General features: G+C 33.2%; 1 protein-coding gene across 8 annotated transcripts; it reads left to right on the forward strand.

Moving 5' to 3' along the window:
- The first annotated feature begins 182 nt into the window (after nucleotides 1-182).
- Nucleotides 183-24,541, forward strand: LOC123700665 (tubulin monoglutamylase TTLL4-like). Of its 8 annotated transcripts, XM_045647931.1 has the most exons (17): nucleotides 185-872; nucleotides 1,001-1,351; nucleotides 1,936-2,188; nucleotides 8,948-9,114; nucleotides 10,511-10,704; nucleotides 12,475-12,552; nucleotides 13,415-13,663; nucleotides 13,956-14,230; nucleotides 14,644-14,851; nucleotides 15,135-15,261; nucleotides 15,628-15,847; nucleotides 16,603-16,752; nucleotides 17,909-18,007; nucleotides 18,646-18,853; nucleotides 19,362-19,429; nucleotides 20,689-20,746; nucleotides 23,071-23,194. In XM_045647931.1, the coding sequence occupies exons 1-17, from the start codon at nucleotides 496-498 to the stop codon at nucleotides 23,073-23,075; spliced, it is 3,087 nt and encodes a 1,028-aa protein (XP_045503887.1). In that variant the 5' UTR covers nucleotides 185-495; the 3' UTR covers nucleotides 23,076-23,194. The 8 variants fall into 8 exon arrangements, with proteins under 8 accessions (XP_045503881.1, XP_045503883.1, XP_045503886.1 ...); XM_045647927.1 differs by lacking the exon at nucleotides 20,689-20,746 and having other exon boundaries at nucleotides 184-872; nucleotides 23,036-24,541; XM_045647930.1 differs by lacking the exon at nucleotides 20,689-20,746 and having other exon boundaries at nucleotides 184-872; nucleotides 23,071-24,541.
- Nucleotides 24,542-25,388: the final 847 nt, after the last annotated feature.

The raw sequence follows: 25,388 nt of genomic DNA on the forward strand, positions 1-25,388 counted from the left end.
TTCCCACTTGGTTGTTCGCACTCTATAGATAGTATATATACTCTAAGACCACGACATATAAAGTTAAAGGCAACATTGTGAAAAATTAAAAATATTTATTATTTGTGATTATGTCTTTTTTGTTTTTTGTCGATCGCCATTCGCCATTGAACGAACCAATTTCGTGAATATTGTTAGCGCACTTCACAGAGCAAGTAATGTGCCCTTTGGCCCTAATAAACATTATATAAGTAATGGCTTACTTCATTTATTAGGTAATGTCAATCTCGTGATTTTCGTTTATCCTTCGAGGTTGTACAGGTGAATTTGTAAAAAGAACATTTTTTTTTCAATTTTGGCGGGATTGCTGGCATATTGTTTTGTGGATGTAAAACGGCGAACTGTCAGCTGTCGTCGCCTGGCCTCCTCGACGCCGTCCCTGGACGTGCATGTTTCAAGGGTATTTTTCAGCAAAATTAACAGTGCATTAGTGAAATTTCATGTGTGGTATGATCCATGTGGAGATGTGATAATGCGTCGTGGATAGATGCGGATATGGATGGCATGCGATCGTGCTCAAATTACGAGGCCGGTTTTGACGCGTGTGATCCGTTGGAGTCAGTGTTTGAGTGGTCAGGGCGAGGCCCAGCGAGGGTGTTGAGGCGGCGGTGCCGCAGTGAGGGCATCGAAAGATCCCCTCACGAGGATGCAGTGCGCGATACGTGTCGATCTGCCGATATCACCCATCGCCACCGCGTTCTACCAAACAAGAGTCACTTTACGATAAACAACAGTCACGATTATCGAATCGATAGATTCCATTACGAATGCACATTGCCTGCGGCTGAAAACGGAGACTACGTAATGGCTCACGATTACGGTCGTCATCATGGGTAAATTACAACATTTCTTAACATAACCTAATTTGAAAATAGTTTATTAATTTGAGAAATCATGCAAGGTTGTGTGTGTTTATCTAAATATTAGTCATTCCATGATTTAATATAAACATTGATTTTAGGTCTCAACAAGGAAGGTCAACATTTCATAGAACAAGCCCTACAAGACCTATAGTTGTAACAACACTGTCCAACTCAAAAATTGAAGATAGCCGTTTACCCAAAGTTGAAGAGTTGTTTGAAAAAGTAGACCAGGAAATGATGGAAGTTCAAATGGCAAAGCAACCTTTGAAGTCAATACTTAACAATCCTTTACCAAAATCTCCTCCACAGGGTATATTGAAGAAGCCAAAAAACAGAGTATATCAAGACAATAAGTCAGTAGAGGGCCGAAGGCGACAGCGAGCTTCTAGTGAATCTGATAATTTTTATTGTAGTTTTCATATAAGTTCACCCATGCCTGGATATGATAGGTATGTTTTTAGGTTATATACAGATGCTTGCATTGTTTTTATTTAAACTGATAAAATAAATACTTAAAAACTTACTGTTTTATCACAAAAAACTTTAGACAGGGTTTAACTTTAAGCGCGGGATCTCTTTAATCTGGTTTTGTTGTATTTCATATAGATAGTTAGACAACTATTAGAGCGGCCGAACACGGGCGGCTCAAGCAGTTAACGGCTGAGCGACGAACAAGGACTGCTCGAGCAGTCAGTCGTTGACTGCACGAGCTGTCGCTACAAACCGCGCAGTTGGAGGCTTGAAGCGCTCGCGACGGCTCGAGCAGTCCGTGTACGGCAGTGGATGAATGTCCATAGTTCACCGCGCGGTCACGGCTTCGAGCTGTCGGTCTCAACTGCTTGAAGCGGTCCGTGTACGGCCGCCCTTAGAGTGACAGATTCCTGTTTTAAAGTTAGACTATGTTCAAATTGTTTTGTGGTAAGATTTCTCTGTAAGATATTATTCCTTTATTTCTACACATAATTAAATTTACATATAGAGTAAGTAAATAATCCTAAATTGTGTAATAAATAGTTATTTAATTTATTTTCAGCCAAATGTCATATTTGACCAGCAACATGAAGCGTGCGAAAGACAATTCAGGCACAGGATACTCTTATGGATCTGCAGTTGCTGCTCTTAGTTCAGTTCCAACCAATAAAAGCATAAATTATAACAAAGGTGTGAGGTGTTCATGCAAGGACCAAGTTATAGTGACGCCAACGGACGATGTGTACAAAATGCATGTGTTAAGGACTACAGCAATAAACAGTGATACAGTGGATGATATAACTGTTGTTCCTACGGTAAGGATTTTATGATTATCAGCTTGTTGTATTGTTAATGGGGTGAGGATGAATGCATATTTTAATCCAACCATAAAAAAAATACTTAAGTGAAACTTCTTTAGGCATGTTGAGAGTAAAATTTCAAGGTCGTATCACGGCAATACCGTCACGTCACGGAGTAAGGTGGTGATTTTAGTATCTTTGAAACTTCTGACACATGTGCTCGACACACACACTCTTTTTTTAATATTTATTTCTCTTAATTATACATAAGAAGATGTAAATTATTATTCTGAGAATACCATACTTCAAAAGTTTATAATACACTAGCTTACTGCCCGCTTTGTCTAAAACCTAATAAATTATATATACTAAAACCTTCCTCTTGAATCACTCTATCTATTAAAAAAAACCGCATCAAAATCCGTTGCATAGGTAGTTTTAAAGATTTAAGCATACAAAGGGACATAGGGACAGAGAATGCGTCTTTGTTTTATACTATGTAGTGATGATATTTGATTTAAGAATTTAGTCTGATACTTTGATATACTTATGTATATTTTATTTCTGTGGTTACTTCCACTTCCATCACATTCTCTTCAGTTTTTGCAGTAGCTTGGGAAACTAGATACTTGTGAATTTCAAAACAGAAACTTTCTTGTGTGTGGTTTTTTTTTCAAAATAATATAAAAGAAAATTATCAAACTTCCCATATTATATTTTAACCATTTGTAATTCTCAGTTTTCAGTGCCTTTTACATTGGTTCTTTCAAAAAATTCAATAAAAATGTTTTATGCATTATAATTCAATGGCTCAGATATGAATCGGTTATCATAATGCTGGGTCAATGTTTAGATTAATATTTATTTTTATGGTCCAACTAGCGGTCCGCCCCGGCTTCGCCCGTGGTACATATTCAAGTTTTCTCTATCATCCATCCTCGTACTTCAAGGAATATAATAAAAAAAGAATTAAAGTTATCGGTTCAGCTGTTCTAAAGTTATGCGCTTACCAACACATTTTGGGATTCATTTTTATATTATAAGATATAACACATAAAAAACCACTTCAAATATTTAAACTTACAGGATAATATCAATCCAAACTCAAATATTATTTATTCAACTAGACTTCTTTACGAAGTACTTCTGAATTATCACAATTATACATCATTTGCAATATTATATCATTGGTCTTCACTTCATCATCACTACATAGTATAAAACAAAGTCGCTTTCTCTGTCCCTACAGCCCTTTGTACGCCTGAATCTTTAAAACTACGCAACGGATTTTGATGCGGTTTTTTTAAAATAGAGTGTTTCAAGAGGAAGGTTTTAGTATATATGTAATTTATATTATTAAGTTTTAGACAAAGCGGGCGAAGCCGCGGGCGATAAGCTAGTTATTAATAGAACATTTTTCATATATGCTATTATTGTTTAAGCTTTGTCTTCACTAACCACTGAAGATGCATTCAAATTTTTGCATGAATGGATCACATTATGTAATAAACCACTGACCTGATTACAAACATTTAGCATTGTAATGCGACACGGTGCTAACATAATCTACAGAGTAGTACAGTATTTTTTAAACACATGAAAAAAAAAAAAGTTGCCTACCGATTTGTAGTGATCATTTTCATACATGAATGTTTTCGTATTCAAATGTATGCTACGATAGACATATAGTTCATGTAATGTACGATTTTGGAAGGATAAATAAATTCCAGACAGTAATATTTTATGGAAGTTGATACAAAATAGTTGTTACGAGTATGTCTTTATGAGGGTAGGTGCAGCGTTTTTATTTAGCTCATGAGTTCTTTATACAATATGTAATAAGTTATAATTAGAACACTTTCAAATTCCTTTCCTTCGTTCCGCGCTGGAACTTTAGAAGATTTTCAAACTCAATTCGCACGCAGTGAAAACTCGTTATAACGAGTTGCAATTTATAACTTTTGTTTTTAAGTCGATTTCACGGGTTTTCGCGCCCCGGCACGTCCCAGTACGAAGCTCATTACGGCAAAGGACGCACCGCGTCGTGTACGACGTGTTTTGCGATCTTATCTAACAGATAATAGAGACTAAAGTGGGCTATCCGAGATTACATTATTGTGCGTAATAATTATTATGTGATACGCGGTTTCGCACGTCGTAAATTATTGTTTACGCGACCGCATGGGCGCATCCTCGAGTTTTCGGAAGCGGTGGAATTTTTACGAAGATATTTTCGTTACGCGATGCTGAGTGTTGTGTCTTACAGATAATGTTGAAATAGTGACCATGAATGCTTCAGCATTGGACTGAAATAAACTATTGTTCTAATTTATGACATTCTTATTGGTGTTTATGTGATGCCGTCGTTAAAAAAGATTATTTTAAAATTTTGTCACAGTGTAAGTTATTATAAGTGTTATACATATTTGATTGTTTCGTTAATACATTTATTTATTCTTCGCTATTTTATAAGGAGCGTGTTAACTTAATAATAATAATGCAACAACTTTGAATTAAGTTTTTTTAAAATTATAAGATGCGTAACATTTTTAACGTATTTGGCTTGTGAAATTTTTAGGGTAGCGCGCTAAATTTTGTATTTTCTGGAATGACTTCTTGAAATTGCATGAAATTAGGATTTCCGGTGCAAAATTTCTAGTCGAAGGTAATTTGTGAACATCTTTGAGCAGTTCCTGCAATTGTTGGCTTGTACTTTACTCGGTCACTAGGGCATTGGTGTATGTGTGCGAAAAGCCACATAGATTTATAGTTTCACGAAAAATATAGTAGAAAGAAGTTATAATTTTTAGCTCGGAGTTGCAAAAGTTTGTCAACTTGAATCGTAAATTTGGTTAAATAATGTACTTATTAAGTGAGTAAAAATAATTTTTATTATTTACATACGGAACCAATTATAATATTAGGTACCTACTTTTACAAAGTTTTATTTCTTTGGTATAAGGTATGCTCTTTTAGGGATAACAGAGTTGTGGAAACAAGACTGTAAATTTAATTTAAACTCGATAGCTTCAATGTAATTCTTTCAGTTCATACTGATTCATTTTCATGAAGCTAATAAATAGTTACAACTTTCAAAGAATTTTATTAAAACTTTTTACGTAAGTATCTTTTCCTTATGATCTCTAACAACAGTCATTATTTACGATACATAAATAACATGCCAATTTATTTTAAGTCTATAAGGAAATTGATTAAGAACAATAATAATTATTTTTTTATCAATGACTGCGTTTTTGGAGGCAACATGCGATTAATTTATTGACGATTAAATAAAAGATACTGCAATCGGTGACTAATAATTTCAAGCCGTTGACAATAAAACAGATAAACACAAAGTAAATTAAAGATTTTTTTTTATAAGTAGGTATATAAAAACTTGATAATATATTTTATCCTGTACAATGTAATATAATTATATTTAGTTATTATTACTTACTATATTACTTAGTATTCTGGCTCTCTTAAAAAACCAAAAACAAAGTGTAAATACCATAGTTGGTTTTTACGCAAGGTACACATTCATTTTTAACGACTTCAAAAAGGAAAGAGGTTCTCAATTCGCCTGTTTTTTTGGCTTTGTTACTATGATGTAGTTATGGTGATATGTTAGGATGAATAATTTATTTATTGTGATTATCAGTTTATTATAGGATAAAAGAACGTAAAGATTAACTTTTGGTGCAATGTCAGCGCTAATTCAGCAATGCGACAGCAATAAAGTTAATACATACTTTATATTCAGATTAACCAAAAAAAGAGTGATTTATTGATAATAAATACTTCTTAGTTTTTAAGTAGGTACACTGCAGAAAAATTCGGAATTGGTAGTGGCCTGGATGAATAAGTTTTGAAGTTTGTGGGTTAAATGTTTCAGCATCAATTTATGTCAATTAACAGCTCGACTCTACATTTTATTTACTGGTTTTCGCCACTAATAGATGGCTCATTTAATGGGAAAGATCAAGTTAGATCCAAACGCTGCTGGTACTAATTGGACAATTCAAATTCATACTAACTTAATGCTTGAAAATACTGAAATATTCGGATAATATTATTCTTTACAATAGACAAGTTATTCGCGTTTTATCTGTGTGATGTACAAATAGGCTAATCAATTATTATTCATAAGATAAGATTAGTAAGAAAATTATCTAAGCGAGAATGATTCAACGTTTTTCTCTCAATTGTTGAGAATAGCATATCCTTAAAATAAGTTGGCTCTTACGAATCATCTATTTCTTAGCAACCTAGTCATCATTTTGGTACCTAAGTACTTAAATAAACTTGAGTCGATAGTTGGGTCGATAAATTAATATTCATTCAATGTTGCATGCTTGATATTTTGCTCTATAAAAAGACTCTATCTTCAGTCTAGGACTCTAGGCCCTTAAAAAGGTTCTCCGAAGGAGCCCTGAAAGCAGCTTTTGTTTGTTTCGATATCTAATAATAGTAGCGCCACCTTTGTATATAAAATTTGGTGGGATGTCCCTTTATAATTGTTTCTTGGCGTGTGTGATCATTCTAAAATAAAATACCGGTCATTTAGACATGTATTACTAATCAGAGTGGCAGGTCGAAGTGGGGGCACCGCAGGAACGCCTCATAAAATCTATTTTAACCCGGCTTTATCGGCGATCTAGACAATCGGGTGGCGAAATCTATTTTATTTAAAAAGCTCGTTGTGCTGTGCCGTAAGGATTTGTGGCACCAGCCGACGGGCGCCATGCCAAGCACAAAATGTCAATACGATGCATTAATACTGCTACTAAACGCCGCTTGAAATACTTAATCGATCCGCGATCGCGTGCAGTTGGTTCAATATTTTAAAATTACTCGACTGGAAAGTTGGGGCTTTGTCGATATGAACAGTGCGTGTGAAATACTATATGTTTGCCAAAATTGAGACAAGTGTGCTCGGAGTAGTGCGTTTTCGTTTTCCACGTTTTATTCTATTTCAGTGCGTCCCAATTTTGTGTTTTTGTTAACCTTGTGTCAATTCTCACGTGGCAGGTGTGGAGGATACATCTAAGGTGGCTTGATTGAAAATGTTATTTTAGACGGTAGGCTTACTGTAAGAATGCTGCTACTTTATAGCAACATTGTTCAATCACATTTCCGCTAATGTTTAATCTTCACACCTTATAAAATGTATTGCATTTTTATGGCTTTATCTCTATTTAATAGATAATATCGTGATGTACATTGTATTATGTTTTAGTTGAATATGTGTTAACTTAATATGAAGTGTTGGTATAAGTAATACAAGATTGTTGAAGCAAATATTGACGATATGCGTTTGTTTTGATTAATAAATTATCTACTTCATAAAAATTAACCTTGAATAGAACGTAAATGACAGCGAAAATCATTCAGATTTATCAGATGATATGCTATGCGTAACATTCATTTACTCTTTGATATTTATTTTTAAATCTTACTGCTATGCTGAACAATGTTTACGTCTTTATCTTTTAATTATTATGTTTACAACACCTGGAGTTGCTAAATTATACGTGTAATACGAACAATAGAGAATTACATTCGTTAATCGCGTAGGCTTTGAATCTTGTTCACATATTGACGAATTCCACTTTACTATATAATAAAAAAAAAACATTCACAAAGAATGACTAAATTTGAAGAATAAAGGTTGTAAAATCACGTTCTCAAATCTCAAAGCACGTGGTTTAATTTGGTGCGAATATATAAATCGAGTAGGATTGCCCGTGACATTGAGCACGCGGCTCCGCAGTTATGTAGATTAGTGGACACAGCTGTTTGCGCCATTCTCTGCTCTTAATCCATGAACAGCTCAATAAAAATCCGGTATGTGATTATATTATCTACATCTGATGGATGTGTGCTATGTTTTGATAGGGGATTACGAGAATTGACATGTAGATTTTCGTAAATTGATCTTTTGATCGTGGTTAGAATAATGTTTATGAAAATGTAGAGTCATGGAATATGTTTTTATGTTCAAATATTTTTATTCCAATAAATACAATTGTTATACATTTGTATAAATGTTTATTAATTTCTTAGGTAACATGTCATTTCTTGAATAACTATTTATTACTGAAATGCTTGGATTACACACAAAATTGTTTAAAGCTCAGCAAAAGAGAAATATCGTCTTCACTTGTAAATATAAATTGAGAGATATTTTGCTATATTCGAATCTACTTACACAATGAATAAGACATTGAGAACTAAATACATCGAAGCATTAGGTACAAATTCATCCCATGAATAAGAAATTGAGAACTAATTTATACATCTAAGTATTACAAATTTAGCTAAAATCTAAAGACTAGACTGTTCCGTTTGAATTATACACCAACTAACGGTTTATAATCTCAATTCGCGGCACACCGTCACGCACGGCACGTTTGCTGCGAAGTGCTCTAACTATCCTTATTACATTAAATTTGCCAATAAATTGTATTTTTAAGATACAATAGAAGCTTAATAGTGAGTGTTATCATAGCAATAGTATCAGTTATTTGATCTTAGAGATTAATGTAGCAAACAAGACGTAATAGGCGGGATTTATCATCTATTCATATCACGAATTAACAGTACCTATAGATCGCGAATATCTGCTATTTGTCGCGAATAAAAAATACTTAAATTTAAGCTATTAAATTAACACAACATACGTATTTCTCCCTATAACTAATACATCACCATAAAAACATAAACCGAACCTGAAAAATATAAAAAAATAACAAAAAACATCAATGTTTTCAGCCCCGCCAGGACACGCCCACGCGGCCCGCGGTGAGCCCCGCTCTGCCCGTGAGTTCCGTCACCGCGATACCGGCGAAAAAGCCCTCCAAAAGTAAAAAGAAGGCGAAAACGAAAAAGATGCGCTCCAATAGTAAAGTCGACTGCCATATCATTGAGGGGGAGGAAGAGTAAGTGTTTGTTTTTTTAAGTATTTAGTTTGGTGTACGGGTTTTTGGTAAATAAGTAGTTTGCATTTCAGAGGGGGTTATCGATAAGTCTTAAAGCAGCACTTATTTCGGCGTGGGAAAGACAGACCTATACGGCCTCATAGGTCTCTTTCCCATAATAAATACTGCTTTAATCACCCCTGGTTATAATCTAAAACAGTTCGAATAGACAGAATGTGCACATTAAACGTAGTTAGTAGGATAAGTATTTGTACATAGTTTTTATTCCAGGCCTTTATCTATTACTCTGTAGATCAAACGGTAAATAACAATATATGAAGCTTATTTTGTAATATTAGTGTCCTTTGTATAACGATTGGTATGTTAATTATTAAGAATAACTTGACTCGAAGTTTAAACCAACAAGGCATGTAGAAATACCATATGTATTTCCGTTTACTAAAAGCGGCGGCTATAAAGGGATCAATCACTTACAAACATGATTCACCAGACAGCTTTCAATGTTTGACTGCAGTCAAGCACTCCTTAGCTGTAATACAAATATTATTTTCCTGACATTAAATGGTACCCAATCTCGTCATATTGAAAAGAAATAGGATTCTCTACCCTCATAAATTTCCATTTTTTCGGGTACACACAGAAGCATACGTCTAGTCTAGACAGAATCTGACCTATTTTTCGTTTGATCTTCTTTACCATAAAATAGCCAGTTAAAATATTTATTCCGTTTATAATTTAAATAACTGCGAAATCCGCACTAAAATCTATCCGGTCTAGTATACATTTTGACAGTAATTAACCTTATTTATGGCGTTTGCGTATTCAAACTTGTTTAGGATTGTGATATTAATACGTACGGTGGGGGCGTTTTGCAGAACTCTAGAAAATGTGTAAATCTTGTTAAATTATAGCATGCTTCTTCCTGGTTCGCACAAATTGATATTTAAAACCTAAATCAGAATATTTTGTTGGCGGACGATTCCAACCTTAAATACACAAACAAAATCATTTGTTTTTTCTGTATCAGAAGATTGTATTATTATGTGCTAACCCGCGTTAAGTAGACTACAGGATCAACAGGTCGCGCGTGTATTTAATCTATTCATGATCTCAGATAAGTAAATGTACTAGGGTACTGAGTGCTAGTTTACTATCACAGCGTATCACTGTTATGAATAGAAATTATATAGCTCAATCATTTCGCAGTTATTAAGTATCTTTTATCTAAAAAAATGTAGTAAGAACTACATAACTACATACTAAGTTTTTGTACATAGCCAACAGATAAGTAAGTACCTGAAAAAAGATTTCAGATAATACTTACCTACCAATGACACAAATTAAACCTCCATAAATAGAAAAAAGCCATTGTTATAAAGATGATATTAATTTTCAGCTCACACAGCCGGTCCCCATCACCAGACGCAGTCACGGACTCATGGCAAATGGACACAGACATTACAGACATAGAGAAACTAGAGAAGCCCCCGCCCAACGGCACGAAGAATGTTCTAGATCAGAACTCGGTCACGAAGATCACAAATAAACTCAATGGGACTGTTATGTCGCCGAAGAAATGTTTGTCCAGAGGTATATAATGTTTTGCTTATTTTTTTAGAGATATAGATATAGCACACGTGTCAGAAATGAAACTTTGGTAAGATTCAAAGATACCGAAAACCACGACTTCAGGGTTTTTGCCATGACGCGACCTTGGAATTGTACTCCTAACTAGCTAAATAAATTTCACTTCAAAAAATTCAATTAAAAACGTCCTGCATCTTGTAAATATCTATTTCCTTAATTCATGTCCCATTAATGTCTTCAAATTGCTAATATAAACATTAAACATAAAAAGAAAAGCCATTAAGAAACTATACACAACGTTTGCCCATTAAATCATATCAACTAATAAAACATTGATCCGACATGATGAGATAATAAAGTCACATGTTATATGACGATACATCATCATAGTGATATAATTTGCGTGTCGAATTATTCATTCATTTGTACACGCAATTTGGCAATCTACAGTTTTCTCTGTGACGTTTTGATTTCACGATGTGAACGTCACTAGAATGTTACAGTTCTCCCAAACTAATAATGCGCATAGAAAAATTCGTCACTGTTCGGCAACTGTCATATTCCCCGAGCCTCCGAAGACGATATGTTATATAGAGTGGTTCAATCTATTTTCTTCATGCATACTTTATTAGAATTATGAGTTTTATTGCAATTTTATGGTAAAAGAGAAAAGTAACGAAATTTGTTTCAATAATTTAATGTAACTTAAAAGCGAGGATAAGCTACACGATTGCGAATACATATTTGTTTTATTGATTTACTTGGAAAATTCTATACTTAGAACTATTAAAGTATCTTTCTGAAGCTGGCGTAATGATGAATTTATGGAAGCTTAAAATAAGACAAAGTTTATATTTAAAAAAAATATTTTCAAACACTGGCTTACATTTAAATTGTAGAAATCTAATCATTAAAATCTCAGTCCAAAGGATTTACAAAATCAGGGATTATGTCTATTTCTGATATCGTAGAATGATCAGAACTTTCATTATGCTCTTATTAATTTTCACTTTCCCCACTGCTATCTGCTACCTGTGTAAATAATCATTTTATCGGAAAATTCAACTTTGAAACAAAACTAAGAAGGGTATGTAACAGCAACTCTATATAATTCCATACAGAGATAATACGTGCGGTCACCACCAATATATAAAGACGACTGACGGATTTTTGAATTTTTTGACTGACAGGCTACCGTCACCTACCGCTCGAATTGTTTTCGATTGTGTATGACTCAGAATTGAATCCTATTTCTTTCGAACAAGGTGCAAGATGCCAGTGCATTGTTTAGGGCACTTACGATTCAATGATTCGGGGTGATTCGGGTGTTTCTGGAAATACGATAATTAGCGAAGATCTGCATGCGCATTATTAACTTTGGAGTACTGTAGTAATGTATCGGCTAATTTATCAGTGTAAATAATGCAAATTATAAGAACTTCCATTTGTTTTTTGAAGTTAAATTTATACAATTATTTTTTCGTATCGGTGAACAGGTAATTTGAGTAACTATTGAACAAAACACTTATTTAATTAATTTATTAAGACCCTAAATCTACTATAAATGATGGCCTTGCGTTATTAGTAGTAGAGGCTGAATGAGAAACAAATCTTACATTTTACACATTGCTATAAATTGAGGTTTATTTCTTCAAATCATTAAAACATGTGTGAAAAACGTTCTGGCCTTAATTTATTTTAATTGTTTCAACATTGACTTTACATTTTAATTCGACGGTAATTTAAAAACGTAAATGTTCACTTAATTTTCAGAAAAGACGAGCCAAGATCAATTGTTTCTAACAGCATTGCACACAACTAATCCTTTCAAAGCACTGCCGTCACGCAAAGGTTTACTTAAAATAACTTAGTAACTTGGCCCATTATATATACAGTATCTATAGTATATTCTAGATTGTTCTAGAATTTATATTAGCGGAAATTAGTAGTTTTTGAGCTAAATATCGCTCAGTTTAATGATGATGGTAGAACCTAGTTTTCGTTTTAGTTTTAGGCTTATATTAGTGGAATTAGGACGTTTATATGTAGCTTTAATATATTTTGTTCGAATTCTATAGAAGTTGATATGGATTCGCTAATTGTATTATGCATTTTACTGTTCCGTTTAGGTTCAGACATACCTAAGTATTGTATCTAAGTATGTTTAGTACCTAAAATATTTTGATGTTCAAAATGTCTATCGACTGACTCTGATGTTCATACTAAAACAAATTGTAGTATCTATAATATGGTTGAATAAAAAAGTAGAAGTTCATAAGTAGCTATATAACCGACTTCAAAAAAGGAAGAGGTTATCAATTCGGCCGCGGCGGTATGTTTTTTTATATGTATGTACACCGATTACTCCGAGGTTTCTGAACCGATTTACGTGATTCTTTTTTTGTTCGATGCAGGATGGTGTCGAATTGGTACCATAAAAATTTTATTCGGATAGGCCCAGTAGTTTTTATTTTATTAGCATTTTTGTCTGTATTTGTAAATGTTGCAAGTGCAAGTGAAGTCGGTTGTTTTTAACCCAGTTATTCTTGTCTTGTTATTCAGTAACTATCTTTGACTGATACCATTTTTTGTTGTTGTTACGATGGTATTACAAATTATGGAAGAGATGAATTAAAAAAAAAAAGATTTTAACTGACAATAAATCTAAATGTTATACATGCATGAATAATTAAAATAAGCATTCATTTCACAGATTCACCACTCAACCTCCCAGAAACTCTAGGCAATTGTCTTCGCCCATCCCTGTTTCCACGAGTACCGCCATATTTAAAGTTCATAGCCCACGACGATACGGTACCGTTGAAAGTTCCCGCGGCTATACAAAAACATTTAAAATGGAAGCTCACTACAATCACACCGATAGTTGTTAAGAAGACGTTGATGAATTCTGGCTTCCGATTGGTCAAGAGCGAGTGTGATACGGCTGAATGTCCGCAGGAAGGTATGTTACTACTAACTACACACATTACTTATTTATGCTGCAATGTAATTACTACAATAGACTATTTTATTATTTTTATCTTCCTGTGAATAGGTCATAAATCTCAACAAACTAAGTTATTGTCAGCATTGTTGAGACAAAAAAAATAATCTCGGTTTGTCTGATCTTTTAGTCTTAAATATCCTATACTGGGATTTTGCATTATTATTATTATTTTTAAATTACTTACTATTTTATCATTAATAATGCTCGAATACCAAAATTTAATTTAAATATGGAAATGCCATTTCAGAAACAGTAGAATGGGTCGGTATTTGGGGTAAGCACATGAAATCGTTAATGTTTAGAGCAATTAAAGACGGTCAGAAAATGAACCACTTCCCCGGCACCTTCCAAATAGGCAGAAAAGATAGATTGTGGAGGAATTTACAGAAATTATCAAATAAATTTGGCATTGATGAATTCGGTATAATGCCCAAAACGTATGTGCTGCCTCACGATTTGAAGCTATTGAAACACGACTGGGAGAAATACGCGGCAAATAACGAAAGGTGGATTATTAAACCGGTAAGATATGTATTTTTTATGAGTCATGATCAAAAATGTTATTTATCGAACTAAAAAAGTATTTAAAACTTGCAATTCATTTTTGTGTATAAGTAATGACCACGGAAACGTCGCCGTATAGAAGTGTATTTAGTTTTAAGAGGCCCTCGGTTGAATTATTTGTTTTGAAGCTTTTGTGGCTTTGATACTAATAAATTTTGTTACAAATAATAATGAACTAATTGGTTGGTTTAGCTTTCTTGATCCGAGAAAAAAAATAGTCTATGTTGTTCAGAAAAGATTTGCTTTCAAATAGCTAGTTAATAATTTTTAAAAACGACGCAGAAGTTTTGAAGTTTATTCATTATACACAAAAATACAAATCATCCATCCATTATTATAGATATAAAGATAAATATTAATTTTCCTTTCAGCCTGCGTCAGCCAGAGGCACAGGTATAAAGGTAGTGTCACGCTGGGCGCAAATACCCAAGAAACGACCCGTTGTAGTCCAGCGCTATGTGTCCAAGCCTTACCTGATCAATGGTAGCAAGTTCGATTTGCGGTTGTACGTGCTAGTCACGTCTGTACATCCGCTTAGAATATATTTGTATAAGGACGGCCTCGCGAGGTTTGCTTCAGGTATGGTTTAATTAGAAATTATAGGTTTTTTAACGGATTTTATTCGGGATTTAGTCATTGAGAAATTAAAATTTTGTGTAAAAAAAATTATAAAGCGATTTACGCGTTATATAAAACTCAAGAAAATATTACGTATATTTTATTTTATACTTTTCCTTATTTTAATAAATGAACTTTTTCCTAAATTAATTAATTTTAAAATAAAATGAAGGTAGTTGAAATTAGTTATGTAAGTTTTTATGCTGCAAAATAAGAAAAACTTATTGATTGTTTGATATTTCAGTAAAGTACAATTACGAATTAACATCACTCAACGATAGATACATGCATTTAACAAATTACTCAATAAATAGATTGTCCAAAAACTACACGCCCAATGAGGACTTTGCGGCTTGCGAAGGACATAAATGGTAAGTGTTTTTAGTTTTTAATTATTATTTTTTTATTTTATAGTTTACGTATGCGTTATTCACTCAACAATTAAAGAGCAATTGAGTTTTAAGTTGAATAAAACAGTTTTTAAAAATTAATATTAAATCACTTATTACTGTTACTGTTCTTTTAAAGAATATGTTCTTTTTCATATTTTGATAGTTATCATTGTAATTATTTTATACAGAAGTTGCGTCTACATAATATCGGATGACAGAGTTTTGTTAGTTATAATTTAACAAAAAAATACATTTTTCCAAAAGAAACATGACTATATCCACATTAACAAGCACATATATTCACATTAAAAACATTCTAAAAAGTAACACACCTTTTCTTTCTAGGACGCTCCAAACGTTGTTCCAATACCTAAAGACTGATAAGAACGTAGACACGGACGCGCTATGGGCATCCATAAAGGATCTAGTAATAAAAACTATTATATCGGGCGAGGCCAGTATTAGTTCTCTAACGAAGGCCAATATAACATCTAGGTATAATTGTTATGAATTGTTCGGTATTGATGTGCTGCTCGATGAGGATTTGAAACCTTGGTTGTTGGAGGTAAGTTCTATATTTTTTTTGTAGTATTGTATTTTACTTTGCTTAAATCTTTTATACTAGTTGTTCATGCGATTTTGTTTTTTTCGACAAGAAGCGTAATAATATTGTAATGCATGTTATATTCTACAATTATTAGAAAGAAGAACTTAATATAATTTTAAATTAAAACAAGATACATCGCTTGAACTAAAGAATTTATAACATTAAATTATTCACATAATTTATCTGGTTCATTTGTTTCTTTCAATCCTTATTGAAGTGAAACTTCTTTATCGGGGTTGGACAAAAATTTAGTGTAACATTTTTGCGTTACGCCGTAGGCGTGACATTTTTGCGTTACGCGCCAACTTTTTCTTATCCCTAAGTTTCACTTCTTACGTGTGTACTCTAGTACACGCACACATTTTTTTATCTAGAGAGAAAATTGATGTCCAGATAAACTTATGACAGGCTTCATAATTGTAATCATATATTACTTGTTCAATGTTCAATCTGTATTAATCCAAAACATTTTTGAAGTGAAACTTCTTTATCGGGGTTGGAAAAAAAATTAGCGTAACATTTTTTCGTTACGCGTGACATTTTTCCGTTACGCGCCATCTTTTTCTTATACCTACTACGCGTGATTCGACGTATTTCTGTAAAGTTGCATATAGTAATTTATTTTTTGAAAAATAAGATCATAAAGAAGTTTCACTTCTTACGTGTGTACGCACACATTTTTATATTATTTTTAATTTTATCTATAATTTTAGGTAAACATCTCACCCAGTTTGCACAGTGCATCTCCACTGGACATTCACGTGAAAGGCCCCTTAGTTTCCACAGTACTCAACATAGCACAGTTTCAAGTGCCCGTTAAAACTAATATAGAAATGCTGTCCAAGGATAAACCTCATAAAATGGTGAGTTAGCTTATAAATGCATAAATTAGTAAATAAAATATTGATCGACTATGGAATGGTATGATTTCCATATTTGATTCTGTTATTTAGTCCATATTTAACTTGACTTCACCCTAATAATTGTCTGTTGTATTATAGGTCTACCAGAATCTGATGGCATATTTATATTTGAGAAATAAAAGATTTTCATGTGGCAACTTATTTGAAAACTATCAAATTGGTTGTCAAATTATTTGTCTTTTTTGTAGTTGATGAATAATTTTTAGGATTTTGTATAAAAAATCTTCGAAAATGTCGAAAAAGCCGCTGCGATCACTAGCAAGATGTGTTGTTTATAATGTGTATAGAAAAACATTCGATGAAGAAGGGTCAAACACATCACAATTTTCAATTTTGAAGATTTTATTGGTAAATTGGACTTACCCGTTTTGATACTTTAAATTAAAAAATATTATATGTAGGTAACTATAATATTGTTCGTTGATTAGAATATAATTTTATGAAAACTTATTACAGGAGTTTCCAATACGGCTATTCTTCAAGTCCAAGCTGTCCAAGTCAATTTTATAATGTGTGTATCTGTTAATACTTACGAAAATAAACATAGTTTTATTTTATTTTATAAAAAATTATAAGCAGTTTTGATCTACATTATCATTATATCGATATTTTCACATGGCATACTGGTAATGAATATACAAATATAGGTATGTGTAAATAATAATATGTAATACCTGTATAAAAGTAATATGTATAATTATTGTATATTATATATGTAAGTATGTACCTACATAATATTAAGTGGATATCTCATTATTAAGTACAGTATTGTCCACTTATGTAATGTGACTATATATATTGAGGACAAAATAGAAAATAAGCAGTATCAAGATCGTTCAGTCCATTTTCCCTAGGGTTGCACACTCAAAATTTTGATTTCCCTAATTGCCATCAGATTCTGGTTTACCTATACTTGGGGTAATTTTTACTTCGTGTCTCGATTAGAATCGATTTAATTGGATATTATAATATTACTTTCGTTTCTGACAAAAATTGATTTAAGAAGTCTTTATTATCAATTTTACAGGTTATTAAATGCCAGGATATTAATTTAATGTACTATGTAAAATTATAAATATACGTATTTTTATTTAAGGCCGGTTTACCATACGACAGCAGATTGTACACGGTATATTTATCAAAGGAAGAAAGAGATAAACATATTATTTATACAAATATGGAAGATCGTGATATGGTAAGTTATTATAATATGTTTTTTGAAATACATGTTTAAACGGGATATGTTTTTTATATGTTATTATTATAAACGCGAAAGTTGTTGTGGATGTTTGTAACCTTTTCTCTATTGAATTTTATAAGATCTGAATAAAAATAAATTATAGTCTGTATAAGCACATATACGTCTTTATGCTAGTGAATCTTGAATAAAGTATGTATACAGAGTGTTCACTAACTATGACGACAAAAAATCGCACATGTGATATCCGTAAGATAGAAACACATAATATATTTTGTAGTTGATTTGCTCAACTAAATTCTCTTGTACAAACAAGGAAGAAAATAATAATATATTGTATACATTATGTAAGGACTAAGGTTATTTATACTATATGAATAGTTATGTATGTGCATATAATATTCATTTAGTGTATAACTCTTTTTTATTCTTTTTTTATGATTTTTCTAATTTCAGTTCAATTAAAATTAAATTTTCAGCCAAATTAAATTATTAATACGTCTTTCTCATACCATATATCTACTTTTCATTGTTTTTTGTTATATAGTGGTTGTATTACAATAAAGTGTAATAAATAAATAAGAAAGCACCGGACACCCTATAAAAAAACCTCTATAACAATTAATACTTTTCAGTACCTCCGAGACATTCTATCAACCCTCACACCGGACGACGTGCGTCACCTCATACAAGCGGAAGACGAGTTAACACAAACGGGCGATATGGAAAGAGTGTTCCCTACAAAGGATTCACATAAATACTTGGGCTATTTGGCCGGCCCTAGGTATTATAACCGGCTCTTTGACGCCTGGGAGACGAGATATGCTGATAATCGAGATCCTGGTAAGGTTTTGTTAAATGCGTTGTCTATTGGTAAAGTTGCTTTGTATTTTTTAGGCTGGTTGCAGAGCTTGACCGACCATCAGTGCGTACCGTCGGTCCTGACGATACGCATCAACAAAATGTATGAAGATGACACTAATACGCATGACAATACGCGTGCGTATGGTCGGTCTAGCTATGAAAGGTTTATATTTATAGGTTTTATCACGATAAAATTGTAGGCTTTGAAAAAGCCTAGCATTTAGTATAAATGTTATATCACAGTGTCCTTATTATATCGTTTGTAAACTTTAAATAGAGCTTTAAAAATAAATTTTAACAACGTCACAATGTTTGTCCTCAATGGACTCCTAAACCACTTAACCAATTATAATAAAATTCGCACACCATGTGCAGTTCGATCCAACTTGAGAGATAGGATAGTTTAAATCTCAAATCGTTTAAGAGAAAGCCGGCGAAGCCGCGGGCGGTAAGCTAGTAAACTAATAAAAATCAACGCACATTCCAGGGCTGGAGCTGCTCCGCAACCTGTGCGACATCGGCTACCACCTGGAGGTGCCGCCCGTGCCACTGAAGGTAAACACTCTGTCAGCACACACCGCCCCGCCACTCTCTGCAATGTCAGCACCGCTCGCACTGTCAGAACTGTCAAACTTTTCGACACCGCTCGCACTGTCAGATCTGTCAGAACTTGCAATATTGTCAGCACCACCCGCCATGTTAGAATTGTCAGCGCTGACAGCACCGCCTGCACTGTCAAATCTGTCAGAGTACGCAGCACAGTCAGCATTTTCAGTACCGCCCGCGCTGTCAGATCTCTCAGAACCGACTAACCTGTCAGATTTGTCAGAACCGACTAGCCTGTCAGACATGTCAGCGCTGTCGGCGGTGGTCGCTCTGTCAGCGCTGTCGGGGCTGAGGCGATGCGTGCACGCGTTACTCGCTTTTGTGTCCCTGTTGAGAGCGCTCGTGTGGTTGTCTTGATGTTTGCGTTTTTGAGGTTTTATTCCTTTTATTAGTAAATGAGTTGCACAAAAAAAAAGAAAAACAAATAGGCTGAAATGTGATATTGAGTCATTTATTATGTTGTATTTCAAGATTAAAAAGCCGGGTTTTAAGTTTTATAATAAGCGATTGATTGAAGTGTAGGTTAATATGATTTTATTTAAGAAACCTCATAAATGCAATCATTTTAAACACATCGGGTGACTGTGGTTTCGGGTTGAGATTGTTGTAAAGTAAAAATAGCATAATATTATAGATATTTATAATTCTAGACTAGATACAACAAAAATATTTAATTTCTAGTAAAATGAAAACTATTTTTACTTTACTAACGACTCTTTCAGTTTTCGTCTCTTGCGTCCAATTCCATATACAAATAATTTATTTAATTTTATATGTTTATTATTATTTATTTATATTGGCTTGCTCTATACTTAATTCCCATTGGTTCTGTGACGTCATATCTTCTATTTATATTAATATTTATTATAATAATATATTTATGCTGTTACATTTATAATTGCACATTCTTTATAACTCGTCCAATGATCCTATTTTCAATGTTTTTTTTGCTATGTAAATTTCAAAATTTATATTTTAATGATTTTTTTATCCAAAGTGTGATAATCTTGTTCTTTTTTTTATAAAATCCTGTATTTGCACCAATTTCGTATTTTTTTTTTCAAAAATTTAATATCCGACTCACACAGACAGCTAAAAATTACTATTTCCTTGATTTACAGTACTAGGATTATTTTAATGTGTGAAATCCGTAATATTTTCATTTATTGCCTTTTTTAACATAACTTTTGATTACCGCTGACCGTCAGGGCAAAGTGACAAGCGCGATTAGGAGAACGTACTTGGGTTGTAAGCGCGTCGCTCACAGTAAGTGCGTAGAACGGAACGCAACCACAGTGTGGCCGAGACCAACTGAGCGACACTTTTGTTATCTGTATTCCGAAACTAGTGGTGCCATAGTCAAATATAGACGTTTCAAACTTAGACATAGACTCCGTTATACGCTAGAAAAAAGTAATCTACGCTAGGTTTTTCAACTGTTTTAACATTGTGTGCTAGATATTTTCAATATTGTTTGTCGTTTGCATGACGGGAAATTTTAATGAATAAAATTCCTATTGTATTATTAATGTTCCCTTCAACGATACATGGATCTGTATTTTTTATTAATTGCTTTAAAATTTGTAATTGATTTAGCTAGGTGTGATTTTAACGTGTTTTATTTAGTACAGTAAATGACTTTGAATTTTACCTCGTACTGTTAGATAATTTTTCGTAGTAAAGTTTATTGTATAGAAAACAATTTTAGTAAATAAACTAAAATTGATTTGGTTTAAACATAAAATATATCTAGTCATTGTTTATCAGATGCGTAGAATAATGAATTATAGATTTGGTTAAAGTATATAGGATTCATTGGATTCCATTCGTAATTTATATTTAAATATCATTCACTGCCATACTATGATTAGTTTAGAAGAGTTAATAATATTAATTAAATAAAAACGTTGAAAGATTAGGTAAAGTTACAATGTAGCCGCTAAAATGTTGTTGTGTGATTGTTTTTTAGTCGGCCAAGTATTGGGAGCTAGACAATGTTTGTGAAATTACTCTTTTATTATCCGCATCCACCGTCTGAAGGTAATTAAACATATTTATATGTTGATAGAAAAGTATATGTGGTTGTATTTTACGGCGCTTTTGAAATATGTTTTATATCGCGTGTATAGTCCATTTTTATTTGTATATTTTTATGTTGGTATTAAACGTATGTACGTATTTATATTTGTATTGTTATTGTTTTATCGCTATTCAGCTATATTTTACTATCATTTATTTTTCATTTTATTCGTTATAACATGTCTGTCGCTTGAATTAACTTCCCAAATAACATAGCAGTCATTATATTCAACTAATGCTTGTTATAATAAATCGTTTATCTGTGCAGCTATATAGTTTTGATTTTCCATTATTATTTTCGTACTATATCCTTTTATATTAACAAGATATTTAATACTAGATATTCATAAAACTTTATACTGCTTAATATCCTCCTATTTTTCAATATGTCACATACACAATTACTTACATTCAAACTCTTGCTTCAGACAAATTCACCTTGCTTTTGGTGGAAGGTAATAATTTTATTCATGTCATTTTATTATTTTGCATGTGTGTCAAAGTCCATTTTATACGTGTAGAGTAATTAAATACAGAGGCAGTATTAAATGGATTTTTTTCATTTATGTTGTAGTCGTAATGTCATTATCCGTAACACTCCTCACGCTTCCCCAAGTCATGCTTCACACTTCAAATATTAGATCTGTAAATTGTCACCTACTCGTAATTCTGTTGTATATTACTTTCACAAACAAATTTGGTTTACATTCGTTACAATAGTTACCATAGAACAAACGCTATATAACGCTTTAGAAATATTTTTAGTTGTACATATAGTATTGTAATTGTTAATTCTATTACATATTTCGTTTCTAAAGCGGCTATGAAGCGATTCAGTAAAGCTCTGCCCAGAAAGGCGATTAAGCGTACGTTTAAGGTTACATTGATGCGTAATATAGAATTCGTATTTTTCTCTGAATATAGTGCTTCCATTAAAAATAATATTTGTTTAAAACGTAATCAATGTAGCCCCAAAAGAAGTAATGTATGCTACGCTCGTACTGTTGTACCACGTTCATAAGTTACGAATACCTGCGCAGTAGCTCTGTTTTTATACGTGTGTGCTCTACGTGCTCCCAAACTAAATTAATTCAAATGTGTGTTAACAATTTTACCCGCATTTTGATTTCTAATTTTCCATGAAACATTTCTAACCAATCAATTTTCTTGGAACACAAGATCCTCTTGATTAAATTTATCTTTACTAAAAGCACTATTCTCCAAACCTTCTTTCTTTTAACGTCAAAGTGTAGATTTCTTGCTCATCGTAGTCCCGTAGGTAATTTCGCTCCTGTTAGGTCACACTTGAACTTTACCGTAATATCTAAATTCGCCACGTGACTAGTAGAGTAGACTACCAACTACTGCGCAGGTGATATCCTGTACGTAACCATAACGTCGGTGCGACCGTACGCCGGGCAGAGTGTAATGGTGCCCGCTCCCCCTCCCCTCCCCACCCCTCCCGCCGTGTTGTAGTGCGCGGCGGCTGAGCTGAGCGCGTTGGATTGCAGAATGACGTCGACGCGCCGTCGCCCGCGCCCTCGCTGCCCTCCCGCGGCTCGCTGGCCTCAGTGCCGGGCCGCGCGTGCTCCGAGGTGGTCGTGCCGTGCGCGCCTCTCCCGCAGCTCCCGCCCCTCCCGCCCGCACGCGCGTGACACAGACCTCAATATGAATAAGAAGAACGATAATGTTGAAGATGTGCCTGAGCAAAGGGAATGTTCCAGTGATTCTTGAATATGCAACGCAGTCCAGTTATTCTACGATAAGAAATCTAATATAAAGATAAAGAACGACCAGGATTGCAAACAAATACCATAGTAGACCACCACAAGCATAATTATACATAAAGTCGACTAATAACTGAACTACATATGCAGTGCAGTAATTATCCCAGCTTAATACAAGACAAATGTTTAACTACCCACTTTAAAGTCTAATGATGACCCCAGATGCTTAATTAATATAGTATAGTAACACAATGATACTCCAGATGATCTTCCTGTATGATGTATTCCTATAACTGAAAACCGTATTTGAGCAGCGATAACGCAACGAAAAAGAAAGATCTTCAGCCTTCGCAACCAATAAGAAGAATGTTCTAGAAGGATTTGATTCTGATATCGGTCTCGCTCAACGTTGCCGTAGCATACGCAAGCCAGGAGATGGATAACTTCAATCCCAGCATACTCCATTCGCTTTTATTTTAATGCATGTTTTTAGAAACTTCTAGTTTTACTACAATGTTTTATTTGGTTTAATGTCGGATAATGTTGACTATTGTATACCACGTTTGAACTAGAACGCATGACATGAAAACTTTGAGTTCTTAGTTTGAAAAGTTAAATAGAGATTTGTCCTGCGTCCTAGTTCCTCTTAGCCAAGAGCTTATGTAAGATTGTTGTGAAATTTTAAAATAAAAGGTACTTGCAAATTTCAATCTAAATGTATATTGACATTCCCTAATAAAAATTATATGTTCATCTTTAAAATAATAAAAAGTGTAAAATCGAAAGAAAAAGACAAAATTAGGGTAAATTTAAGGTTTCCTAGCTTGAGTGTAACCCGAAAAAAAATCTACGAATGCTTAAATTTATTAGCGGTTTTACAGTCGATAAAAATTGGAATGTCGATAGTTAGGTATATGAGCACAAGTTGATTTTCATTGCTTATAATAATTTGTTTAACGATATAGTCAAAGAATAATGTACCTTTTTGAAAAATTGTTTTTAACTGTGCAAAGATAAATGAAAAAATATCCGTTGTTCCTATTCTTGTTTAATTAGTAGAGCGAAAAGTAGTAAACACATTTTAGTGAACACACCCCTATGGTTCGAATAAATGTGTATGTAATAAGTTCGACCACTGCAAATAACTAGTTAAGAAAAAGAATAAATAAATTTTGCTATAAATTGATTATGAAGTAAATATAAAATAATAATATTTAAAAAAAAACTAAAAAACACGCTTTTTATAGAAAACCGAACTAAAAAATAGAAAATTTTATCAAATTAATGTATTGTCATCGGTCCTCAATAAATCTACAAAGTTTGAACGAAATCTGGCCGTTTAAAGTGGGTCAAAATCGCGCCCAAAGAAGTTGGTTACAGACAAACATACAGGTGAAGCTAATAATAAAGCGTGTAAAAAGACGTGTGGCACTCGGGGACTGCCGCGGTAAAGCTATTGCATGCTATGCCTTCAAGCCACACCTCCCTGCCCGTCGTAGTGGGGAGCGTGAGGTTTTTTCGTTACGGCATTTCTTGATTCGGTCCCCGCGCTCAAGGCCCGCGATAGAAGCTATGCAATAGCTTAAATAGAAATGATAAAATTGTCTTAACAAATTCTAGGCAATGAGAATCAATTTGTTAAAGTATGTGTTCAATGTACACCTAGTGTTGCTAGTATAGTTTGTTTGATAAGTATGTGATGTCGACAATCGTGTTCGGAATTCTAATAAAATTCTAGTATTGAACTCTGCCTTTACAGCATTTCTTTTTAAATTAAATTCATTATAAAATTTCCAAAGTATGAATGATCTATATTATTATTATATAAATAAATATTCCTATTTATATAATAAGAAAATTCAAATTTATATTAATTTTTTGTCAATTTCATTTATATTAATTAATGTAAAATCTTCGCTTTGTGCCTATCCTTAGGAAGTTTAATGTCATGTATGTCAATACTTTTTAATAAGTAACTAAATTTTTGAGATGTTATTTTAAAATTTGCCGACTTCATTTGTAATTGTAACATTCCTGGAGTTGGTGGCATTTGTTTTATTATATTTCTCGTATATTCTAAATCTTAAATGATATTTTTACTC

This window comes from Colias croceus, chromosome 20, assembly GCF_905220415.1.
Source record: "Colias croceus chromosome 20, ilColCroc2.1".
In the NCBI taxonomy this organism is placed as follows: Eukaryota; Metazoa; Arthropoda; class Insecta; order Lepidoptera; family Pieridae; genus Colias; species Colias croceus.